A 23,856-nucleotide genomic window follows, 5' to 3' on the forward strand; every position below is an offset into this window, starting at 1 on the left:
CTCGCTTTGCTGAATTCACTTTCGGGAAATGAGTTGTATTGTTGTATTGCTTACTTGAAGAAGAAACGCGGAAAATATCAAAAAATAGTCTCGAAAATATTAAGATAAGTGAATGATAAAACGATTATTGAACTCAGTTCTCGCAAAATATCGTGATTTGTCGGTGGTTCGCAGATCACCACCGAAAAATCACGATATTTTGCTCGACCTCGTCCAATAATAACTTCTTATTAACCGAACGCGAGGTCTTTACCGAGAAATATCGGACCGAGGTCTTTTTGTCGCCCAAGCCAAGGACCGTCGCTAGCAGAGTACAGTACTTGGTGCAACATCATCACCATTACCAGTGACCTCCGGAGTTCCGCAAGGATCAATCCTTGGTCCGTTTCTATATCAGGACCATCTCTTCAGAACTATTAACCATTCTAAGATTACGACGTTTGCTGACGACACAAAGATTTACAAGGTGATAAACTCGGAAGCAGACGCATCTGCCTTGGAGAGTGATCTTACGAATCTCCAAACTTCCTCTGGCAGCGCTAACTTCTCTTAAACACAGACACTTCGAATTACTAGAAAACTGCAATAAAATCGACTATACTTACAAACTACAAAATTCCGCCCTGAAAACAGTAGACAGTAGTGAACGTGATCTCGGCGTTTGGACCTCTTCCAATGCACCCAAGCCAATATTATAAAATCACTTGGGTATATTCGACGGTCCCCTAAAATCAAGACAATCTCAGTTCGTCGGACCTTATTCCTAGCACTCGTTCGTTCCCACCTCACTTATGCGTCCCAAGTCTGGGCTCCACAATCTGTTCACCTCGTCAATCGTACAGGACGCATTAAAGGACGGGCGACGAAGTGCATATTGGACCCACCCTTCCTCTGTGGAATCAATTATAACCATCGTCTATCAACATTAAATCTATTACCTGTATCTGTTACTGGCACGTGTACCTGGATATATTGTTCCTTTTTAAATCACACCATGAAATTATAAACTTAAGCAGTGACATACTACCTCACCCATCAGTTTTAAGTAGACGCGCCCGTTCTGCAAATCATAATTGCCTACAATTTCAGACTACAAAATGTAAAACATCTACTTACCAAAAATCCTTCGTAGTAAGATCATAGTAAGATCAAGTCGAGTCTGGAACGCTCTCTCAAAAGTCTTAAAGATTAATTCAACGATGACTCTAAAACAGAGCTATTAGATTATTACAAAGTAGCATTAGATAAAAGTTATGATGTTGACGATCCACGAACGGGGAAATCAACTTGCTTAAAATGCAATCAAGCTCGAGACCTGACTAGACCAAAAACATGTGTTTCAGACTTTCAGTTAGTTTAAGTTGAGAAGTAAAATGGACACAGGGCCGTAGCTTGAAGCGTATACACCCCCTCGACCCTCCCCTAATGAGGCGGTCTAGCTGTGGGCCAGAATGGACAAAAAACGAGCGACGAATTTTCGAAGGGCCGCAAAAACGGTGTATTAACACATATGCGCTTACCCCTGGCAAGGAATTGATAGTTTACACAACGCCCGGTTAGCGAAGTAAAAGAACTGTTAAACGCCTAAAGTGTGAAAGATGATGATTTGAGTGATAAAGCGCAAAAACCGCGAATAATGATGATGCGCGCCATTTTAACGCCATTTGAGTTACATGCACTGACACGTGGGCCACAATGGGCCACATACTTATATCCCAATGAGCTACAATCATGCACCGTGCGTCAAGAATCTTTTCGAAAAACGCGAATTCTCGACACCGCTTTGAATTTTGTCAAAGGATCGTCGATGCTTTCTGCAGGAAATGGTCAAGAGATGCCCCACAGCAATTTACACCGCTAACTGAAAATGGAATACTCAAAATCGGTCAATGATTACGTCATAGTATCTGATCTTCACTCAATAAGAAGAAAATGGTGGACAACACTGCTGGAAAGATAGTGGAACTGTATCATGGTGACGATGACAACAGGGACATACAGCCGACCGGTCATTATGCATTGTGGGGGGGGGGGGAAGCGAAGGGTTTCGTTCAGTGACGGGATTAACTCGAAATCATGTTGAATGACGTTCGGGATTAACGCTCGAGATACGAAACGAACCGAATGTAGCAAGAAACCTGTTATATTTGTACGTTTTGAAATGTAAGAAAAAAAAGAAAGAAGGGACAATTTGATCTGGGACAGATGTAAGTTGAGCGATAACTCAATCATAATTTATTGCCGAATTTTGAAGCAATAAAAAAGCCATTTTTTATCACAAAATGAACACAACATGCCAGAGGCAGTTGGCATAACGACTCCACCCGGGTTGGAGGACTCGATTCATCATCAATCATCATTAATCTGGACGTCGCATAACTGCAGCAACTGCGTACACTCGAGCTTCCCTTCGCGTCATTTTTCATAGTCTGTACCTGTCTTTCGAAAGCGTAAAACCATGCAGAAATACGGTATTGTAAAGTGCTTAGAATTTTATACTGGAACAACCTTCTCACAAAAACCTATAGAGCCTTCTCACCTTCCTTACTTTACAAGATATTGCCGATCAAAAGCACCGGCTATCGATATATATCCGCCGTCTTGTTTTATCATGAGAAAAAATAACAAAAAAAACAACAACTACTGACTACATGTTTATGCTTTAGTTTAGAACTCTAACAATTTAAACGCTATAATTTGAGATACGTGAGATGGTTATGCATACATGGTTATGCATACTATATACACGCAGTCATGCATGAGTCGATTAGCATGAAAAATTACAATACTGAAAATACCAGTACTCAAGAAAATAATATAAGACGCTCAACTGATGAGCCTGAATAAAGCCGGTTTTCCACTAGCGATTTTATTCGCGCGAAACGTCTTTATTCTTTTGTATTTGAGCAATTTGTTCCAGATGGTTGCAGTTGAAAGCTCTGAAACAAAAGTAAAATGTCGCTTTGCGCAAAAATTATCGCTAGTGGAAAACAGGCCTATAGAAGGGGAAACGTCGATTTTTAACGGGACTTACGGGAGTACTGGTGAAATATAGGAATATATACATCCCCTTGAAATACTTCAAATGCTTTTAATTTCTTAATTTTCAACTTTAGCAAAATCATGCGAAAATGGACCAAAAATATCTTTCTATAGATTTTGTTTTAGGTAAGATAAATTTGGTCCCGTCTACATGCGTGTTACGTGCAAATGGTCAAAAAGCGCGCGTAAATGATGCATGGCCAACCATCAACATAGCCTGAGTTGAGGCGTCTACTACGACGCGCTTAGCTTAGAGAATTATAGCTGTATCCTTTTCATTCGGTTCCGAACGATTTAATGAGTATGAAAGAATTATGAATTTCATGAATCTCATTCTTTTGTAAATATAAGTCAAGGTCCAATTCCACCATACATAATATATATAGGATATCACACGGTGGCGAGTATATAGATATGGATTTTATGTACCACTACCTGTCTTTGACACGAGAACTGAGAACATAAAATATTTCTCTTCGAGCGAACCGTGTAATGTTCTGGAGCCGATTGTATCAAGCCACTGAATATGTAGTTGTAGACAGTATTTTTGTATCAAGGTAAAAAACATTTAGCCGGCTCACTTGTTGAATAAAACGATAGAGTTGCTTTCTATTTTGAACTTAACCACCGTTTAAGCTAAACGGGCTTGATACAACCGGCCCCTGTTTATTATATGGACTAAATTATGAGTGACAAAAATACACACATGCAAAGACGACAAGTAAATCAGCCGTGGAAGACCATGACAAAAGTCAAAATTATAACCCAAACATTAAAGTATAATAAATTTTACTTATCTAAAAAGATATCTTTTAAGTGTTTTCGTTTGTATTTCCGACTTTAATCGAAACTCGTTTTGTTTCCGAAACTCGTTTTGTCTCCCCAAACGTAACATACTGAAAATATCCGCACTGTATACCCCGGATGTAATGGCGCATGTATAGTGGCGTATAATACCCCCATCCAAGCAATAAATATGTATATTTCGCCTGTTCCTTTGTTCTGAATTACGTCCTGGTGTGTGTATACCCAAACTAATTCCGCATACCTACACTTAATACTGTGTTAATGTTAACTAGGGAACATGATGCGAACGACACTTCAAAAAACAACTTGCCTGGCGTATTAGTAAACCGGTTTGGGAAATAAACATCAACCTGCCAAATGGAGCTGTTAGGTTAGGCATGTTTACTTCCCAAACCGGTTTGTACATGCATTCATGCATTTCTTCTCTGCTCCGCTATATACTAAACTATCGAGTACGTTCGAGATACCAAACAAAATATACATCGCTGAAAAGCTTCACATCTCGGTGGTCAGATATTCCAAGGTATTGTATATAGCCTCTAATTCGACCAGTTATACTACAGTCTAGAATGAGATATATCCTGGCATATTCATATGACCCCACGCTTTAATATGCGTGAGCTTAAGTGATGATTAATTTCGCGTGCATTCCGGCCTAAATCCAAAGGGAATTTCAATGTATACAAGCAAGAGTCGTTGGCTTTAGTTATAGCGACATATTTGACGTGATTGTGTGTAAACGTATAATATAAACTAAAATAAAGGTATACTATAGAAGTTTATCGCTGAATATTTTTAATCTTGTCCCACAGATATGCATGATTCGCATGCATGCGTATACCATGATGTACAACAACACCCTGTTGTACGTTTTGCCTCGATAAATACCACAACCCAAATGCGACTAGCATGCGATTTGGCTAATCTATATTAAATGGTACAAATCTGCAATCTCCATATAGAGAATCTGCCGAGAAAAGGAGTTCAATCATGCGATGATTCTGTATAATCTATAATATAGAAGTGTTCAAAAGAGAATCACACGAATTGATTCCTTTTTCCTGAATAAACGAACCATCCAGGGTCAGTAACCTAAAATAGTGTGACGGATGATCAGGCAGAAAATCTCCCTTTTTCTTTTTTCTTGAAATCAAATGTCCTCAACTAAGTCGGTCATTTTCGCCCGTTATGATTATGTTAAAGTGGCAGTCAAGTCCGTTTTGCGCACGCGCGTGTTTTGTTTACATCGTGAACTATTATATATATTTTACATGACGTTTTCCGCCTATTACTTCCGGTTTTCACGAAATTTGAGAATGTTGAAAATTAAGCGCGTCTCTGTTATCAATTGTATGAAATTTGCATACTATACGGTGTCGATTTCATATCTTCTGATTTCTACACTGTTGGACAGCGATTTTTTTCTACACCGTTGAATTGGACAATATTACTTGTCGATATGGACGAAAGTTTGGACGTTGGGGATGCAGAGCGATTACAAATTGAAGGGATTGCCCAGGTCGCTAACTTAGATGATAATACAACGTGTTCCTGCGGTGGTATGTGTTTGCGCGAAATAGGACGAAATGCTTGCCCATGCAAAACGGCGAGACAGTATTGCAGTTTAGCGTGCCACGATGGACTATCGTTTACGTGTAGGAATCGCCGTCATTACATCGAAAGCGATTCAGATTCATCTGAAGAATACGAGGTAGGAAAAGTTTTAATGAGTTCTTCATGAGCTTCTGGATTTTGTTACACTGTAAATATTTATATATTTCCCTTTCGAATATCCCAGGACAATGAAAGTGAATTACAAGACGTGTCCAGTGACTCTGTCCAAACAAGGTCTAGAGGTAGATCAGCAAAACGTGTGCGAACTAGCGGGGCGAGTGGAAGCGAGGATGAAGGACAGGCCACCGAAAATCGAGGCAGAGGTCGAGGTCGTGGGAGAGGTCGAGGAAGAGGTCGTGGTCGAGGAAGAGGTCGGGCAAGAGGTCGCGGAAGAGGTCGGGGTAGAGGTCGAGAAAGTGGTAGGGGAAGAGGTCGAGGGAGATTAGTCGAGGAAGGCGACTCTCAACAACGCGTTATGGCTCATGACCAACAACTGCAGGCATGTAAATGTTTTTGACATTGTTCTTTTAACTACAGAGTAAAATTATAGGGCAATTAATTTTGAAATAAAACAATTTCAGGACTTGGTTGCACAACTTGATGAGGCAGCAGTAAGGAGATTGGCATTGGAACTCCTGAGAAGACAGCCAGCAGCGTTTGCTGACTTGGTTGATGGAGAGTTGGCAAACCCAGGAGGTGAGCAAGCTCCACCACAGCCTAACCCCCCACCAGCACAAGCTCCACCACAGCCTAACCCCCCACCAGCAGATAGTCCAGACTGGTGCTTTTGTGGTTGTTGCATCCCAATGCCAACACAAGAAGAAAACAAATGTTGCTGCCGTAGAGTAATGCCTTGTATTACAACCAGTCCACTTTTCCTCCAACTGGTTTTGGATGGCAATGTACTAGACATTGCTATGAGGTACAGAGAGGATGTACTTGTAGCTGACCATGCAAGAAATAACGAAAACTTTCGTCATGCTGCTTATAGACAGTACGTTTTATGGCAATATGGACGTCTAGGCAGAGGTAACAGAGTTGTTGTGCCAAGTTGCTGTGTGCTGAAAATAAGAGCGAGGTATCCTTCACCAAATGGATTGTATGTAGGATTCAGGCCAGCTAGACTTTGAAGACTATGGTAAAAACTACTGTAATACTGATATTTTGGCAAGTTAATGAGTACATAATCATGTGTAGTAAATTATTGACACACTTCACTAGTGGCATGGCATGACCTATGCAAATTTATTCATTCACTATAATTTATAAGATACTTGCACACAATATTATGCATGCCTCCCCTACCAATATTTAAATTCCCACAAATCATCTAAAATTACATATATATAGTCCATGGATGTGTGACATCAAGTTATAGTGTCACAAGTAAGGTATTCCCTCATATCAAAACCTTGTTTTGTGTTGTCTCAGAAGCTCTTCCATTGGAGGCTGGGGTACCACAGCAATATTCCTGGCAATGTTCCGGGGGTCATCTGGAGCAAGACCTAACTTCTGTGTAACATGGCCAGGTGTTGTTCTTCTTTTTTCAAATATTGCAGTGATCAATTCTGGCAAATGTATTCCTTTGCTCAAGGACTGCAACAGGGCACCATTGCTTTGTCCTTTTACTGTAGTGTGCTTTTATCTAGAATGCATTAAAAATTCTGATTAAATCATACCATTCCAACTCATCTCAAAAGGTGGCATAATACCTGGGTAGAATAGACAAAACATTATAAGGGCCTTGAGCACCAGGTGAGTTAATATTTTATTAACTGTCAATATAGGTAACATTATAATTCACAACAGCAAATCAAAAAGTTTAACCCAAACTTCAACACATGTAAGAAAATCTCTTGAATGACATGTCACATTAATGAAGAGAAGTACAATAAAACCAACCTTGGTTTTCCATCTAATGTCTTTGCAACTTGTCTTGTTCTGTGTTTATTAAAGTCAATTGCTGCCAGTTGATTTCGCATCTTATATCCAATTAAGCTTTAAATTTAAAAAAAGCAACTTTTAGATAGCCAAGGATATTTCAGGAATTCACCAAGTGTATACAACACATGAGCTCATGACCAGTGAGCCCATATAATTTCAATATAACTTACGTATATGATTGACGTTTTGCACAGTACATCAACAAATGGTTGTGGAAGGATTCCAGAAAACCTGTATGTCTAAAATATCAAAATAAAGTACATATACAAGTGCAAACTGAGAGGAATTGCATCATACTTGGAATATTATGTGAGCTACAGTATATCTTATTTTTGGCTACATCTCAAAAAAGCCTACCAGATAAACAATAAAATATCCAAGAACTAGTATTGCATTTATGTATCATAATAGTGGGTATCTGTATGGCAATTGTAATTACCTAAATCTGGTGTAATATGACATTTCATTCAATAGTCGCTTGTTCAGCACAATGCTTCTCAAAGCTTTATGCGATGAAGAGTCCTTTGTCAGCCATGGTTTTGCTCTTTCCTCTTCTCTTAGATCACCATGGCCACATTTCCCATCTGCTATGCCATCTTTCAATGCCCATTCATGTTCATCAACAACATGATGGAGAATGCCTATCCATATATCCTATTGAAAAACAAATTATTTGGATTAACATTAGGTATGGTACATATGGATAGTAGATAAACATAAATACCATTTGTGTCCATTCAAAAGGTAAATATTGCACCATGCACCATTTTATTAATTTCATGAACACCAGCAAAAGGTTTGAAAATTTCAAATAATAACATACTTTCAAATTATCAACATTGCTACCACAATTGCGACTGGAATACCAAAAGTGGTTTCTCACAGACGCAATCCACAAAGAAAGATCTTCATTTCCTTTTTCATTGGCAGCCTAGGTTGATAAGCATAACCAAATGTCTTAGGTACCAAGCACAGAATGTACAAAAAGGTACACAATAACCTCATTCTCATAGAAGTTAAATACATACAGAAATAACTTTTTTCCCAATTATTTTAGCACCATGCCAAACATCTCTTTGATGCACAATGTCTTTATACTTTGCAGCATTTTCTAAAAAAAAAACATATGTATGGTTAGGAAATCAGCAATTTCCACACAATATGTTATTTGAGCATCATTTTATACATTTTTGAAAACAAATAGGGTGACATAAAAGACATAACCAAAGCAACCACCTTTGATAGCATTTGACAAGGTTTATAAAGAAACAGTGCAATGAAGAATACTTACTCATTAATGCACCAATTTCCAAATGGCCATCAGTAACAACCTCTTTAATAATCATTGTTGATTTTAATAGATTGTCAAGCCCTCTTTCAAATCCAATTCTTTCCATGTTTGGACTTTTCCTACCCTCCACTTCTCTCACCTCAACAAAGTTGATATCTAAAATGCACTTGGAATCCATTTCTGCAAAGGTGTAAGTGCAATACTGTGCACAATGTCCAGGTGAATCATTACGCCCATCTGAACTGAGAACAATATCCTTATTTTCACGCTCTGCCCAACACGAATTCTTTAATTCCTCCCAATAGCTGTTAACTGCTGGAGCTATATATAAATTCTGGTATTGGTTGTACAAGTTTTTGGATATAAACTGTACATTCATGACTTGGAAAAGAAATCCGATCTTGGTATATGAATTGCCAGAAAGAGGTATTGCAGATGCCAAAAGCAAATTTCCAGCACGAACACCTTCACAAGTTGGTTGGGCAGCCCATCTGAAATGAATTGGTTCATCAATTTTAGAAGTCTTCAAAATGATCAACATAAACTTTTATCCATTAAAGTGCCAGGTTACTTGGTTGTAAAATATCATCATAAATACCGGTACCAAAAAATGAAAAGTTGGAAATAGACATACCTCCCACCAAAGTGGCCAGCAGAACAACCCCAATTAACAACTAGGCATGTTCCAACAAATGAATTCCTGAAATTCAATGGACGACTACATCCAACTCTTGTACAAACAGGACCATGCAGTGTCTTCAGTAGTTCCAAAATTATTGTGGTTGATGCCAAGCATAACTCTAGTTTTGGAACATCAGTGGATGGTATATGACGAACAAAACTTTGTTTGCTATTTTTTGGGGCTTTTTCAGTGCCATCATCATCACCATCATCACAATCATCATCATCATCAGCATCATCATCACTGTGACCATTGATTGTGGTATCTAATACCTCTTCTTCCAAGGAAACCTTATCAATGTCATCAATTCCAACCCTATATAATAGTATATAAAGCTCTATAGTCAAGTGATATATGCTATATTGGGTAGTCATTACATTTTATGTGATAAATTGTGATTGGTTGTTAAATCATCAAATTATAGTTTATAAACATACATTGGATGTTCCAATGATATTTGACTATTGTCCTCCAATTCACTATCATCAGAATCAATAGCTGACAGTGTTTCTTCTTCATCTACAGTTTGTGTCCTACAATAATTAGCAGAAATAACAATGTTATAATCTAATTCCCCATTGGGTAGTAATTACAATATACATCGACATGTTCTTTTATTATTGTTACTCAAAGGTACTTGGGTATTGAGCGTGAATGTATGATTTATCGCTGGTACATACATGTATAAGAATCAAAACACATTTGTCAAAAAATACCTTAGTGCGTCTGTAGACCCGAGTAACAGACGTCTCCGTTTAGTAGCGACGGGAGGTAAAGATGAATGCCTCCTTGTATGAATAAGCGGGGTCGATGATGAAACTAAAAGGGAAAATATAATAAAACATGGGTTACCTATCACCATTCATTTAAAGACCTTGTTTAAAGTGACATTGAATGTCGATATAAAACTTTACTTGGGCTAATGGCCATAGGCATTGCTGACAAATCCGCAGCTCTGCTTTCAATGTTTGTCTGTGTCTCCGCGTCACTAAAATAAATTGGTTCAGATTCAGAAGAACGTAATTTATGTATATGCGTTTCCAAATTATGAATAATTCAAATTTCTCACCTCGAAATACGGGCACCTTTTTCGTAATTATCTAAAAGCATTTCAGCCAGTTGTTTGTCTGTCTTCAAGTCCAGCTCTTCTTTTAGAGATCGCCAACGCTGAAATTGCTCGTAAAGAGCTACTTTCGTCGAATCTCGTTTAGCGATGTAATCCTTGCGTTTAGTCTTTGCATCTTCGCTGCTTGGGAGGCTAAAATTCGCAGAGCTTTCGGCACTAACGCGTGAAGAGCTTTCGGAGTCCTCCATGTTGAACGCATGTGTTTTCAATCTCGTACCCAGAGCCCGCGTTCCTTTTGGAAGGAAGCTTAGGGCTCTGGCATAATCCATTTTATTCTTTCATTTGATTGGTCGTTGCAATGTTTGAACTGCGCATACTCAAGATTCCAGATTTGAAAAGTGACCAATCAGATTAAAGTTGAAATTTTCGTTCTTCGCGCGCTTTCAAAATAAAAACAAACCTGGAATTATAACAACTACTGTCAAAAAGGGATGAATACCCCGCGAAAGATTGTAAGGAAAGGGTCAGCTTCTTTTCAGAGCAAATGCCGTGTTTGCAACAATGACATTAGTCAAGACAAACACCGTGTCGACTTGTTTGGTGCAAAATCTCGCAGAGAAGGCATACTTAAATGTCTGCAAAGATTTTCACCAAGTGAAATGTTACATGAAGACGATGGGCTTGCAAGGTACGTTTGCAGATCATGTGAACTGAAAGTTTTGGCAATACTTAAGAAAGAGCATGAGCTTAAAAGCTTATTCATGGCAACTGAAAGTGCGAATCGATCAGCTTGCGATAGGGAACGATTTAAAAGAGGTCGAGGAAGCGGTGAAAATAATATGAACATTGTAAACAGTGATCAGTCACGTGTTGTTGGCCTTCCTCTAAAAAAATCAAAGAATACAGCCAGGCCACAGAGTGCTGCAAAAATTACACTTGCACCTAAGTTTAATTATAAGCCACCGTCCTGTAGAATTGATCTGATGTCGAGATTTTCCAGTCTAAAGCCTGCCTCACCGGCTTGTTCGCCGTCCAAGTCCAAGATCACATCCAGGCTTGCACCGAATTTTAATAGACCACTACAAACGCCGTCCTCTCCTTCCAATCGGACTCTAACCAAGACGAAAAGGGTACTCCCAAACTTATTTCAAAGAAAGATCGGTCTACTGATATGGAAAAAGGAGTAGAAATTCTAAATGAAATGGTGCTGCATAAGGTAAATGCAATATATATTTTGTACATATACAACTAATTTTCTATTTTCTACTAAATTTATACATAGGCTACTATTATTGGCTATGTTCATGTTTATTTCATTCTCACAGAATGAGACAGTGGCCCTATTAACTCCTTCCGAACAACAAGAGTTATGTGCAGCTGTCATGAAGACAACGCCAAAAGAAATAGCCAGTGCGATCACGGGCATACCAGTTATCGAGCGATGTGTGAAAGCAATTATACTGGAGAAAATCGATAAGGATTGCAAAAGCCTCTGCTCAAAAAAATTTGCATCAATTCTTCGTACACCAAGATCAGAGCATTCTCAGCTGGCGAAAATATTTTGTTGGTCAGGTATTTTGAATGAGATGAAGGAAAGAGCTCCTGATATTTTAAATGTATTAACTACAATTGCTGCTCCCAATCTAATGCTTGATGGCCGACAAGTACCACCAATTTGTATGGCTTATGCACTTCTGATGAATACCAGAAACAGAGAGTTGTCAATGGTTCAAAAAATGAATACTGTAGTCATTGGAGCTGGTCATGCAACAGAGAAGGTATCTGTAAATTAAAAATGATAAATATATAGATATAAAACTGTTAGCCTGGTACATATAGATTGAAAATATATGAACATAAATTAATTAGCTTAATACTGTAGTTGCAGGTTATAAGCATTGATTAACTAACTAATGTTAGAATATTTTTCTTATTTTTGGCAATAGACTTTCAGGCGATTGGGTAAACTTGGTGTCACACAATCAAGGGACAATCTTCGCAACCTTATGGATGATGTTGGAAGTGATTGTGAGTCAACCATTCGTGATCTGATTTTGTTGAAGAAAAAGAATCTGAGGATTGTTTTTGATAATATAGACTTTAAAATCCTGGCTAATATCATCCTGAAAAATCACCAGAACTCAGATATTCATTGGATGGCACAGTATTGCACATTTGACAGATTTGCATCTGAAAATCTAGATGACACAACACCACTGGTTAGCAATATTGAAAGTTTTGAAAACAAAGAATATCTGTTATCTCAAGAAGAACTAAATAAACTAAAGTGTGACTTCACAGTACTGGTATCCAGAGTATTAGTGGAATTCTTTCCTTGCTTGTATTATTTGCAAAAGAATGTCTGCATCCATATACCTCACAGGTATAGGTATTTATACAAAGTTAACATTATAATGTCAGGTTAAAAGTGGCATAATTCATCCAAACATCAACCAACATATGACTAGAAATCAAATATTATATGGTTAATATGTTGGTTTTTGCCATATCAATTAAGGCAGTTCCAAATTGCATAAACTGCATTTAGGAACTGTGATTAAGAAAGAATTATAGTCCCTTCACTGTTTAATTATTTTGAAATATTATATGCCAGGATATTGCAGGAGTTGCATGTATATTCATTTAAATGCTGGTTATAGCCTTCCCAGTGGGTTATTGCAATTCAACCATTTAATTACATTTCCATGCAACAGCTTATAATTGAACAAAATTTTTCCCAAAAATTGTTCTAGGTTTGATAGAGATTTTTCAAAATTTTTGAATGCATGATCATTTAGAAATATGTATACACTGTAATTAATATATAGTAAATGTGCTTTTTACATGCAGGTACTCTAATGAAATGGCCATAAAATCTACAGTCATTAGCTTGCCAATTCTTCCATTTAATCAATCAAAGCATTCTGATGTATGCAAGTATTTGGATCATATGCAAGAATTTCTGCTTAATGTTCACTCTCCAAAATATCAGTCATCCAGTACTGACAAGAAGTGCAGTACAGAAGAAAAGGAAAAGATTCTCAAGGGGGTAAATGTACCATTGTGTGGCGACTTATTGGGTAGAGAAAGAGTGACAGGAGCTAAGAAAACTAGACTTGGATGTGATCAACAATTTGACAAGTTTCAAAACATTACTGAATTTCCAGCACTTTGGCACACAAAGCAATCTTTTCTAGGGGTAGGTTAATATATACATGCAAAGAAAAATTTTTAAGAAGAGATTTATATATAGTGCATGGTCAAAGTTCAAAGCTATATAGTCAAAATTGTACTTATTTCACTTTATACTCTCTTTAAAGTACATTTGGGAACAACTATACAAACCCAGTCCTGTGAGTGGGAGAGAGATAGGAACTCTGTACCATCTCCGCCAGTTGTTTCATATGACCAATGTGTATTCCTCTGTAAAAAAGAACTACAAAAGTGCAGAAAATCTGATGCTATCTGCCACCAAAGCCTACATTTGCTGTTCATTCATGAAGTTTGCGGGTTTGGATAGTTTGGAAGATAGTACTCCATCCAAGATTGAGCTGCCAGCAGAGAATGCTAGTAATATTTTGAAGGAAACATTTTTGAAGAATACCGTTGGCCAATTTGTTGATGAATATGTTATGGTTGAGCTTCCTGCTGAAAAATCATGGCAAACACAACAGAAAAAACGACTTCAAGCCAAGGAAAAGCTCCCAACAACTTGTACAGTCCCATCTTCATTACCAGAGCTTTTATCAGGTACAGAACTTTAACTATAGTACAAAGTTGTATTCTTAACCTGCATGCAAACATAAAATGTATTTTTCTTTTCTTTGAAAAGGTCAAGTTGTAATATTGGTCCTCCAAAACACTACATCTGGGTACAAAGTTATTGGAGTTGGTAAAGTTGTTAATGTTGTAAACCAAGACACTATGAATGTTTCAGTGCTTGTAATTTCTATTGAACCAGATGCTCAAAATGTAGGACTAAGAATCAATGAAATTATCCTGTGGCCACGAAAGCTAATTGCCATTCCCAACATGCCCTATAAGGAAACCACATCAAATACAGAAGATAAAACATGTCAGTCATCAACTGATTGTGCACCTGATGAAGACAGACTTTTTAATTATGCTTCCCAGTGCATCCAACTGGGCATAATGCTAATGCAATTAAATGATACAGAAAAAGAAGGGGATGGTGAGCGAAGTATCATTAACTGGAAACTATTGATGTTGTACTTTCGTGCCCGAAAGAGAGGCACTAAATATGCTTTTGAGGCAATGCGTGTGATAACACTCATCAAAGCTCTTTGTACAGAGAGAACAGCTCATCGTCTCATTCATGGTCAATTTGTCAATCTTAAAGGTGGATTGGGAAAAAATTGTGCGAATGACCTTGCAATGGAAATGATGATCAAGAATCACAAAGTGATGCTTAAAGGGATGTGTGGAAACAAGACCCTCAAGGCTGTTGAAAGAAGTACAAAGGCTTCACATGGCATAAAAAAGATTGTTGATGCTTATGATGAAATGAACAGTGTTCCACCAGATTCAACCAGCCATACCCATGCCTCTACCAAAGAAGACATAATAGAGATGGTCAGGATAATTAAACCTCTCAATCCATTCAAACATACTCCAAAAAGAAATTTACAGGCATTTTCAAGTATGCAACAAAGTCCGCTTAATAATCTTGATACATCCTTGTTACACACGTGGCTAACAAGACATAAGAAACGTTTGGCAAGGGATACGTTATCAAATTGTGATGATGATGTTGATGATGACAGTATGGATGAAGATTTAGATTTGGAGAATGATGTTGAAGATGATTAAGATTTCAGTGAGGTTATTAATAATTCATTACATTTATTCAGCATGTGTGCAATATTTGATATATATAATTATATATCTAAAACTTATAGTAATTCATGAGAAAAACACAAAGAAAATTGTTGTTTGAATACCCTAGCTAGGAAGAACTTACATAAATTAAGCCAACTTTCACCTCAGTTTTCTTTCAAAATACATATTAGTTTGAGATGTTGTGTAAACAACTTGTTTGTAGTGTCTCATTAGGTGTTCCAAACCTTCAAAATGATAAAAAAACTTGCACTTTGTCCTTGTTTTTCATACTGTTTTTCTTGTGTTGGATCAAACTCGTTGTTTACATATACAGTAACTTATTAAGGAACAATATGCTCTTATATAAATGTGAATAGAGTTATTTATAAAGGGGGAAATTTACCTCTGTTAAGTTCAGAAAGAATAGCAAAAATGTTCTTGGCATGTTCATCATCAAATATTGGTAATTTTTCTTTTATCTCTTCAATAGATGTGAGTTCTTTGGCATTTTGTACAATCATGTCAATAAGATCAACACTGAAACCAGTGGCCAAGCTCACTCCACCAACACAAGAAGGCCCAGATCCATGTAGACTTAATCGATAATTTACCAAGGCATCATGTAATGCTACTTTTTCAATGTCAGTCAATGATGTTTTACTACATGTACATATAGATAAATGTTTGTCATTAACATTCCTTTCATATTTGCTTTTCATAGGGGTGTCTTCATTATTTTGTGCACTATTAACCACACAGTCATCACACTCACAATATCTCCAGTGGAAGTCACAACAGGTGTGATCTGGTAAGTCTCGTTTGGGCATTTTGTGGCCAAAATGATGTAAGATCATCTCTCTCTTGCACTTGGGTTCCTGCACAAATTTCCGCATGACATCTGACATCTCCTTTTTTGCAGCTGATAAATCAAAACTATTGAAATAGATCAATGCTTGTGATGGTAAGCCATCTCTTCCACATCGTCCAGCCTCTTGAAAGTACTCTTCGATGGTATATGGTACACCAATGTGTATAACCCGCCTTATGTTATTAATATCGATTCCTATTCCAAATGACACAGTAACAAATAACAATCTTAATCTGGACTCCCCATTCACTAGCTCTGAAACAATTCTTTCTCTCTCAAATTTTGGGTACTGAGCATGAAACTGTGTGAACAATCTGTTTTTTGCCAAGGCAGCAGCACCAGGTGGATCATATTGACTAGTACCCAATGTTTGACTGAAGTACAAATAGCACTCACTAATTGTCTCAAGAGAACCATAGATAAGAGTTAATGGGAAGTCATGTCTCTTGGTTTGAAGTTCTTGAGCAAGTGGTTCAAGGATCTCAAGCAATTTATCACTGCCTCTGCTTGGTCTAGAAAATGAGGCAAAATAATGTTGGGGCGATCTGGATTTACGGTGATAACAGCTGGCTGAGACATTCCAAGGCACTCCTTTATTTCCTTTTGCATGCTTAAAGTAGCAGTGGCAGTCAGTGCTACAACTGATGCATGTGGGAAATAGCTCGACAATATTGAGACTTTGGTGTATGCTGGGCGAAAGGATTTCCTATATGACACAAAAAAGATTGCATTTCAGTATTTTGGAAAAGATAGCACACATTACTTTATTATTGCAAAACGAAAGGATGAGTAAAAAAAAATTATTTACCATTCCACAACAAGATGGGCTTCATCAATGACAATCGCTTTAACTCTCTTTTTCATGGCAGCAGCAAACGAACGAAAGTACCCACAAACAAATACTTCTGGATGAGCGAACACTATTTGGCAATTGGCATGTATTTCTTTAATATTATCGTTCGCCTGCAGAACAATCGTATTCACTCTCTCACTTAGCTTTTCCACTTGTTCTTGCATGAGTGCATTTAATGGCGAAACAACAATAATGATAGCAGGCAATGATGGCGAGGGATCTAAATAGTCGAATATGAATGGCAGGGTTTGATAAATCAGTGACTTTCCGTAACCAGTTGGCAATATTACTAATGAGTCATTTCTGTTGATGACTATGGCTTTTAAAGCTTCGTATTGTGCTTCTTTTAGTGATATTTCGGCTTTACCAAGTTTTGATAACGCGTTGTCGATTGAACTGTGAAATTTACTCATGTCCTCCATATTGAAATACGTTGCACATGCGCACTTGCTATTTTCCCCACGATTTGTGGAGAATAAAATGGATTATGCCAGAGCCCTAAGCTTCCTTCCAAAAGGAACGCGGGCTCTGGGTACGAGATTGATGTGTTTTGTGTCAGCTTGCTCCTGACTAAATGCGCATGCGTATAGGGATATAATTCGATTAAAATTCCTTTCTGTGGGCCCACAGAAAGGAATGTGCGAACATGCGCAGAACGGACTTGACAGCCACTTTAATAGTTATGCAGATAATTCTCGAAATGCCCACAGAGTGGTATATAGGTATACAATCAATTGTATATCTCTGATTTGGCCGATATATAGTATATATACATAAAAATAAAAAACATCGTTGATAACATTGGCCATATATTCAGCAATAACACTTTTGAAATGTAATCTGATCGCGTTATATCAATGCCAATGGAAATGCATTTCACAAACATGCATGGCACGGCAAATTGTGCCTTTCATTGACCTTGTCAAAAAATATCGTATTCGATGTGTTCGCAATTCATGATCACGTAACGATTCACTTCATGTCACGATTTGACTTGATATATACCTATATAAGCTTGTATAATATACGCGTTTTACAATAAAATTAATCACCCGTAAGACATCTGCACGACGCGGAAGCAATATCGAGTCACAAAATATGCATGCATAGCTATATACCTGCAATATGACTTATAGTAAGAGGTGTGAGGCTTTTTGCGGGTTATTCAGCAAAAAGTAGGGAAGCTTGGAAAAATTGAGCAAAAGGTTCAAACCGAGAAGATATAGGAAAAAAGTGGCAAAGTTTGGCATCTAGACTGTAATTATATTATTACCACTGCGATGCATGACATTAAACAATGACAATTTCCAAATGTTCGTTTCTCTCAGTAACTTTTACGTCACGTTTACAAATACAATCATTCCTGCATGTATGCATGGTATTTATGTTTATTACTACTACCCACTTCTCTACTAAATAAATTCATTCCTTTTAACCATCCACTTCCGAATTGTTAGAAACAACTCCTTATCCTTAGGAAAAACTCCTTATCCCCTTAGGAATCGAGAATTTTAAGAAGTGTTATATAGCTACAGTTTAATTGCAAATTTACCGGCCTAACCGGTTTCGCTTATTAACATTATTGCTCTCATGAAATTGTCAACGACTATCGATACAACTGAATGCCATTGTAAATGTAAATTCATTGAAGTAATGTTTACAACAAGAGCGGCCGTGTTGTATTGAATATATACAAACTAATTTGTATGGGGAATACTGTGCATGTGACCTAATTCACGAAATTTTCCTGGGTATAAATCATTAATTTTTCATGACTTTCACAAATAAATTTAAAGGACAGTACTCTGTTTAAATTGCAATTGAGTGCCACAAATTTTCTGAATCCGATCCGGTGTCCCAGGAAATTTGCCCCCCCCAAAATTTGGCCCCCCCGGGCCATATTTCCTAGGAAATTTGGCCCCCTCGAAAACATATACTTTATTCCCCTGAGTTCGAGAATCGCGAAGCTTCTTCTAAAAACAAGATCGTAAATGTTTGTATTCATACTTATAGTTTGCTTAATTTATTTCAAAAGCTTTTCATCTCAGCGAAGAGCTAAGACGAATATTGTTTTAAATGTACACGTGGCTAACTTCTAGGATTATCATAACATTACTAGGGGCTTTAATCGAAAAATAAATAAATAAGTGGTAATTTCCTAAAACAGCCTTTCCTATGTATGTATAACCGCTAAGCCTATGATTTATAAGGTCGCCAAATTAAGAATTTCTGGGGAGGGCAAATCACGTATTGCACAGTTCGGAAATTTGGTCCCCCTGGATAACATACTTTATACTCCCCATATATATATAAAATATATATAGTTTTGAAATCGAGAACTTTTGACTCAATATTCAACAAGTTTCTGAACCTAATATGAAATTCGTCAGAATAACAACCACACTTTAGCAAGCGATGACAACATGCGTTGGCGAAAGTGTTAATGTGCATGCGGCTAACATTTAGGGAGTAATTAATACAAATTTGCATAAAAACGTTTAAAAACAATCGGCAAACACAAAAACAGGTAACATGCACTATATAAAATCCGTCAGTGCTGTTTGTAAGTTGTAACTCAAACCACGGCTAGATAGACTTTTATACACTTAAAACTTTTATACACTTAACGGTTCTCTAGCTCTAAAATGGTAAGGTAAACTAAGTTTTTTAGAGGGGGGCCAAATTTCCGAAGGGAGGGCCAAATTTCCTAGGATATTTGGCCCGGGGGGGGGCATATTTCCTAGGAAATTTGGCCCGGGGGGGCCAAATTTTCGGGGGGGCCAAATTTCCTGTGACACCGGCCGTCGTCTGTACCAAATGAATCAACATTAGCCTGGCTTATAACTGAAAGGTTGTAAGAACATTGAACATATACTAGTTTGGTGCGTAGAACGTTTTTCAGTCTTGCTGATATTGTTAAAACTGTAAAAAGCTATTGTTTTTACCTTAACACGTATACGTGTCACTAACTATTGAAAAAATATATTACTCTTTTGCTAGAGAGTAGCCGGAATTATGGCCCTGAAGATAAATTTCACTTCGTTGAAGAACTTTGTCTTCTACTATATATCGTTTCGTCTGTTGACGGAGGGTATTGAAGAATTTCTCATCCAGCCAACTGCTTGGTATTATATCAACTTTCTGGGAGAATCAAATGTGTTTCTTGGATTAACTTTGGCTGGTTATTCCGCGGGTGCTTTATTGTTCGCGCCGGTTGTTGGTGTCAGTTCTGGAGGTGAAATTTGATGTTTCGAAAATACTAACCGTCATGTGTGCTGCTGTGAGGTTCGTCGGTAATTTATTATATTCAATTCCAATCAATGGATATTTTCCAATGGTTGGAAGGTTTATATGTGGTCTGGGCGCTAGTACAGAAGGAATATTGTTCGGGGTTATAACTAAAGGTACTACCAGTAGAAATCGTGCAAAAGCATTTCTATATCTCGAAGGTCTCTACTGCCTTGGTACCACATGTGGACCTATACTTGGTAGCGTTCTAACATTCAAAATGGACATATTTGGTTGGAAAATTAACGCAGGTAATTTTCCCTATATAAACAGTTAATTATGCCAGTTTTCCGCTAGCGATATTTTTCGCGCGAGAAGCGAATTTATTCTTTGTATTTGAGCAATCAATTTGTTCCATGCAAATGCACGGTTGCAATTGACATGCCGCTCTGAAGCAAAATGTCGTTTCGTGCGAAATTTCTCGCTAGTGGAAACCGGTCTTACACAAAGCAAATTTCGCAGCAATTTGCAATCGAATTGCTATCTTCGCGTTTCTGCTGCAAGGAAAAGACTAGGTATAGACATTTCAGTTCGTTGCAGTTCAATCTTTACTGATCTCGAAATAGGTAGTTTAACTGATAATATAAACCGGTCTTACACTGTAGTTTATATATAGTCTGGGCAAACAAGCATAAATGAATTTGTAGGCCGGAATAGATTACGAAAAACAATAACTAAAGGAGCTTGAGATCTAGAAAGGCAACACGACGACAACCTTGTAGCATATAGTTGAAATCTGGTTTAGTTGTTATTAAAGGATGGAGATGATCTGTTTATGAACGGCTTGAAAGAATTCGATTAAATCGAATTTGAAATTGAATTAACGTGTGATAATGCTCGGCCAGGAAATCACGCATTCTATATATACGCATACATTTGCCAATCTAAGCACGTACGTGATTTGCCTCGTCAAGCAAACTAAACAACGTTGGCGACTTCTGGCGATTAGAGAAGTCCAGTGAGACTTAAGAATTCACTTATACACATTATTAGCTGTCGTCGTCGTCAAAATCGCCGTCGTAAATCTTAACATCTTCAATATTCCAGATCGCGAGATATTTTAGATTTATTACATGCATTATCGCGATGCATGCATGTGCAAAAAAAGGCCTGTAATGATTGCCTCGCATTATTATGTATATTTCCAATTACTGATAATTATGAGACAAATTTCGTCTGAAAATATTGATCAAAAACGCGTACACAAGAAGAGGTGTTTCTATGTAGGGTAGTCCTTCCTCTTTCCAAGACACTTGAAGCTCATCCGTTTTAGTTTTAGCTAGGGTACTTCTGTTTAAATTTTTTATATCTTCTTGTTCCAACTTTTCCTAGGAAACTCACCAGGAGTCGTTCTGATGCTTATTTGGTTTACCTTACTAATGTGCGCACTCTTTTTACCAAACGACCTCGCGGAAAACACAGGTGATGGAGAGAGGTCAATTATTGACAGTGACAATGCCTCCCCATCATCAAAAACAACCGCAGAACATGATAACCGACCTCCTTCTTCGTCGTCGATGATTCGTGAAGAAAACTTAGCTGGGGGACTGGGAACAGCATTGTTAGATGACGACAGCGACGACGGTATTAGCTTATCAAAGTCATTCGCTTGGCATGGTTGTCCTCCATCGTCCATGGTATTTTGCATGTATTACCTGATCTGTCTGTCATACTTCGTCTACATGGTTATCTCATTTTACGTCCCTCTACTGGCCAAATATAATCTTGGATTGAAACTTATCCACGTGAAGTTAATTTACCTCAACAGTTCTCTGTTTTCCTTCGTGTTGTTTCTTGCCACCCCACTCATTTTGGAAAACGTCTGCGAAACAACTTTTCTTCTCGTTAGTATATTTTTTCAGATTATTCCAATTTCATGTACATTCCTTCTCGCAATTTTTTGGAACAGTCCAATGTCGGTCGAGAAAAAAAGTTACCTCATCCTTTGTTCGATGCTGTTGTTGAGCGCACAGTTGGTGAACTCTCCAGTAGCTTCTTGCCTACTTTCAAAATTAACCCCGGTGAAGAGTGCTTCATTCTATCAAAGTCTCACCTATACTGCAGTACATATGGGAATTTGTCTCAGTCGCCTGGCAGGAGGGTCAACATTTGCTAAGATGTCTATGATGTATACTTGCATTGTTCTTGCTTTTTGTTGGCTTTTTGGAATGATTTGGTTGCTTTATGAATATCGCAAATTTGGTCGTGCCACCGATGACTGAAGGCTGTTTTTCATCATGGTCGCATGAGCAGGCGAAGCGGACGTAATGGAAAATTGCCTTAAGTACTGTAGTAATGCAGGATTTCCACTTGCAAAGATATGGTTCGGTAGCGAAATGTTTGCTTATTTTCTTTTGAATTTTAACATTAGTTATTAATGATTAGTCAAACTCGACCGTTCTTAAACTAAAAGGACTGAGATATATATGCAAATATTTAGCACGTTAATAAGACATACAAGGTGTCTCAAACAAAATGGAATGGAATAAACCGACATTTAAATAGGATAAGTTGAATTGCATCGGAAGTAAGTGATTAATTGGATCAAAATGTAATGGCAAACTTGCCTCATTAAAGTCAAAACGATGTGGTTTTTGACCAGACGTTTTTAACACACGATTATTTGGTCATTTCTGGCCATTATGGCATTAATAAAGATATTGTTTCAAAGTTAATGATCTCCTCTTTCTTTATGTAAAAATTAAATCGTTTAGACTCAATGTTCAATGCATCACGGTTGTTTATTTATGTATAGTTCAATGTTAAAGTGGCAAATCATTCGTTTTTTGAGACACCTTGTATAGTTTTATTGGCACAACGCCATCCACAGAGAGGTGGAAATATGTTTCACAAAAGTAACTGGCTGTCTAGCTCAACTTGTACATATATTTTAGAAAGCTGGCGCTCTTGCATTAAAACGTTCGCAGCTTAAAAAAACCCAAATTTCTTCTTGGGGCCTAATTGCTTAAAATGTTTGCTGCAATTGGAAGTAAGATTTGTATAGCTGGAAGCAAAATGCTTTGTAAATACGATTCTCACAAGTTACCTGAAATTGTATTTGCGTGTTTGATAAAAGTTATGAATGTATCACTTTGAAAAAATATGTTCACTAAAAGAATATATTACCTTTCATGGATCCCATGCATTGTCGATCTGTTTTGCTCGTAGTCACTTTTATATAATCCCAGAGTTGGCACGGAGCGCCGTCAAGGGTACTAATTCCGCTGGTAGATTAGGAATTACACCCGGGTATTGGGACACAACATAGTGGGATCCAAACACGTGCGAATCAGACTATGTCACTTCATACTATTTTGATGTTTTTCTGAAGCATCAATAAACTACAGGTTGAAATTTCAATAGTTACCTACGCTGCATGGTACATTCCATAAAACGCCTTCAGAAATCGGGTGACGTGAAATTTTTATGACTATAAATTTTATGATTATAAATTCATTTCGTACCAAAGATAGAAATATTGGCTTACGACGCAATACCATTCAGTCATTTCATGATAATGTCACTAGTCTAGCTAGCCAGAAGATTATTTGCTTGGTTACAG

General features: G+C 37.6%; 6 protein-coding genes across 8 annotated transcripts; 3 read left to right on the forward strand and 3 right to left on the reverse strand.

The window, feature by feature from the left end:
* Window positions 1–4,154: 4,154 nt before the first annotated feature.
* LOC114531238 lies at window positions 4,155–23,353 on the forward strand. Of its 2 annotated transcripts, XM_028552875.1 has the most exons (4): window positions 4,155–4,372; window positions 20,007–20,291; window positions 20,456–20,545; window positions 21,627–23,353. In XM_028552875.1, the coding sequence occupies exons 3-4, from the start codon at window positions 20,515–20,517 to the stop codon at window positions 22,514–22,516; spliced, it is 921 nt and encodes a 306-aa protein (XP_028408676.1). In that variant the 5' UTR covers window positions 4,155–4,372; window positions 20,007–20,291; window positions 20,456–20,514; the 3' UTR covers window positions 22,517–23,353. The 2 variants fall into 2 exon arrangements, with proteins under 2 accessions (XP_028408676.1, XP_028408675.1); XM_028552874.1 differs by having other exon boundaries at window positions 20,007–20,545.
* On the forward strand, window positions 5,055–6,593 carry LOC114531279. The gene is made up of 3 exons (XM_028552914.1): window positions 5,055–5,560; window positions 5,648–5,962; window positions 6,045–6,593. The coding sequence occupies exons 1-3, from the start codon at window positions 5,309–5,311 to the stop codon at window positions 6,591–6,593; spliced, it is 1,116 nt and encodes a 371-aa protein (XP_028408715.1). The 5' UTR covers window positions 5,055–5,308.
* On the reverse strand, window positions 7,129–17,680 carry LOC114531237. The gene is made up of 12 exons (XM_028552873.1): window positions 17,552–17,680; window positions 10,450–10,705; window positions 10,295–10,368; window positions 10,097–10,199; window positions 9,818–9,913; window positions 9,333–9,695; window positions 8,699–9,189; window positions 8,436–8,518; window positions 8,231–8,338; window positions 7,847–8,061; window positions 7,578–7,646; window positions 7,129–7,461 (listed from the first exon to the last, which is right to left on the reverse strand). Exons 2-12 carry the CDS (start codon window positions 10,692–10,694, stop codon window positions 7,332–7,334), a joined length of 1,977 nt encoding a protein of 658 aa, XP_028408674.1. The 5' UTR covers window positions 10,695–10,705; window positions 17,552–17,680; the 3' UTR covers window positions 7,129–7,331.
* LOC114531236 lies at window positions 11,602–15,870 on the forward strand. Of its 2 annotated transcripts, XM_028552872.1 has the most exons (7): window positions 11,602–11,662; window positions 11,772–12,224; window positions 12,393–12,829; window positions 13,297–13,645; window positions 13,767–14,196; window positions 14,279–15,288; window positions 15,776–15,870. In XM_028552872.1, the coding sequence occupies exons 1-6, from the start codon at window positions 11,618–11,620 to the stop codon at window positions 15,274–15,276; spliced, it is 2,712 nt and encodes a 903-aa protein (XP_028408673.1). In that variant the 5' UTR covers window positions 11,602–11,617; the 3' UTR covers window positions 15,277–15,288; window positions 15,776–15,870. The 2 variants fall into 2 exon arrangements, with proteins under 2 accessions (XP_028408673.1, XP_028408672.1); XM_028552871.1 differs by having other exon boundaries at window positions 11,604–12,224.
* LOC114531240 lies at window positions 12,159–16,672 on the reverse strand. Its single transcript, XM_028552876.1, has 2 exons — window positions 15,689–16,672; window positions 12,159–12,228 (listed from the first exon to the last, which is right to left on the reverse strand). Exons 1-2 carry the CDS (start codon window positions 16,188–16,190, stop codon window positions 12,209–12,211), a joined length of 522 nt encoding a protein of 173 aa, XP_028408677.1. The 5' UTR covers window positions 16,191–16,672; the 3' UTR covers window positions 12,159–12,208.
* LOC114531280 (ATP-dependent DNA helicase RecQ-like) lies at window positions 16,580–17,544 on the reverse strand. Its single transcript, XM_028552915.1, has 2 exons — window positions 16,962–17,544; window positions 16,580–16,859 (listed from the first exon to the last, which is right to left on the reverse strand). The coding sequence occupies exons 1-2, from the start codon at window positions 17,426–17,428 to the stop codon at window positions 16,580–16,582; spliced, it is 747 nt and encodes a 248-aa protein (XP_028408716.1). The 5' UTR covers window positions 17,429–17,544.
* Window positions 23,354–23,856: the final 503 nt, after the last annotated feature.

This window comes from Dendronephthya gigantea, unplaced genomic scaffold (assembly GCF_004324835.1).
Source record: "Dendronephthya gigantea isolate DGI-Jeju-01 unplaced genomic scaffold, DenGig_1.0 000070F, whole genome shotgun sequence".
NCBI classification, from domain to species: domain Eukaryota; kingdom Metazoa; phylum Cnidaria; class Anthozoa; order Malacalcyonacea; family Nephtheidae; genus Dendronephthya; species Dendronephthya gigantea.

Excerpts from the sequence above, each read along its gene's own strand:
- LOC114531279 (XM_028552914.1), top strand. The coding sequence starts at position 5,309 with ATGGACGAAAGTTTGGACGTTGGGGATGCAGAGCGATTACAAATTGAA. Across the intron at positions 5,561-5,647 it reads ATTCATCTGAAGAATACGAG|GACAATGAAAGTGAATTACA; the intron begins GTAGGAAAAGTT and ends CGAATATCCCAG. Across the intron at positions 5,963-6,044 it reads CTCATGACCAACAACTGCAG|GACTTGGTTGCACAACTTGA; the intron begins GCATGTAAATGT and ends AAACAATTTCAG.
- LOC114531237 (XM_028552873.1), bottom strand. The coding sequence starts at position 10,694 with ATGGAGGACTCCGAAAGCTCTTCACGCGTTAGTGCCGAAAGCTCTGCG. Across the intron at positions 10,369-10,449 it reads AAAGGTGCCCGTATTTCGAG|TGACGCGGAGACACAGACAA; the intron begins GTGAGAAATTTG and ends AATTTATTTTAG. Across the intron at positions 9,696-9,817 it reads ATATCATTGGAACATCCAAT|GGTTGGAATTGATGACATTG; the intron begins GTATGTTTATAA and ends ACTATTATATAG.
- LOC114531236 (XM_028552871.1), top strand. The coding sequence starts at position 11,667 with ATGCAATATATATTTTGTACATATACAACTAATTTTCTATTTTCTACT. Across the intron at positions 12,225-12,392 it reads CTGGTCATGCAACAGAGAAG|ACTTTCAGGCGATTGGGTAA; the intron begins GTATCTGTAAAT and ends TTTTGGCAATAG. Across the intron at positions 14,197-14,278 it reads ATTACCAGAGCTTTTATCAG|GTCAAGTTGTAATATTGGTC; the intron begins GTACAGAACTTT and ends TTCTTTGAAAAG.
- LOC114531240 (XM_028552876.1), bottom strand. The coding sequence starts at position 16,190 with ATGTCAGATGTCATGCGGAAATTTGTGCAGGAACCCAAGTGCAAGAGA. Across the intron at positions 12,229-15,688 it reads TCTTTCTGAACTTAACAGAG|ATACCTTCTCTGTTGCATGA; the intron begins GTAAATTTCCCC and ends TTTAATTTACAG.
- LOC114531280 (XM_028552915.1), bottom strand. The coding sequence starts at position 17,428 with ATGGAGGACATGAGTAAATTTCACAGTTCAATCGACAACGCGTTATCA. Across the intron at positions 16,860-16,961 it reads GCCCATCTTGTTGTGGAATG|GAAATCCTTTCGCCCAGCAT; the intron begins GTAAATAATTTT and ends TGTGTCATATAG.
- LOC114531238 (XM_028552874.1), top strand. The coding sequence starts at position 20,275 with ATGTGTGCTGCTGTGAGGTTCGTCGGTAATTTATTATATTCAATTCCA. Across the intron at positions 20,546-21,626 it reads TGGTTGGAAAATTAACGCAG|GAAACTCACCAGGAGTCGTT; the intron begins GTAATTTTCCCT and ends AACTTTTCCTAG.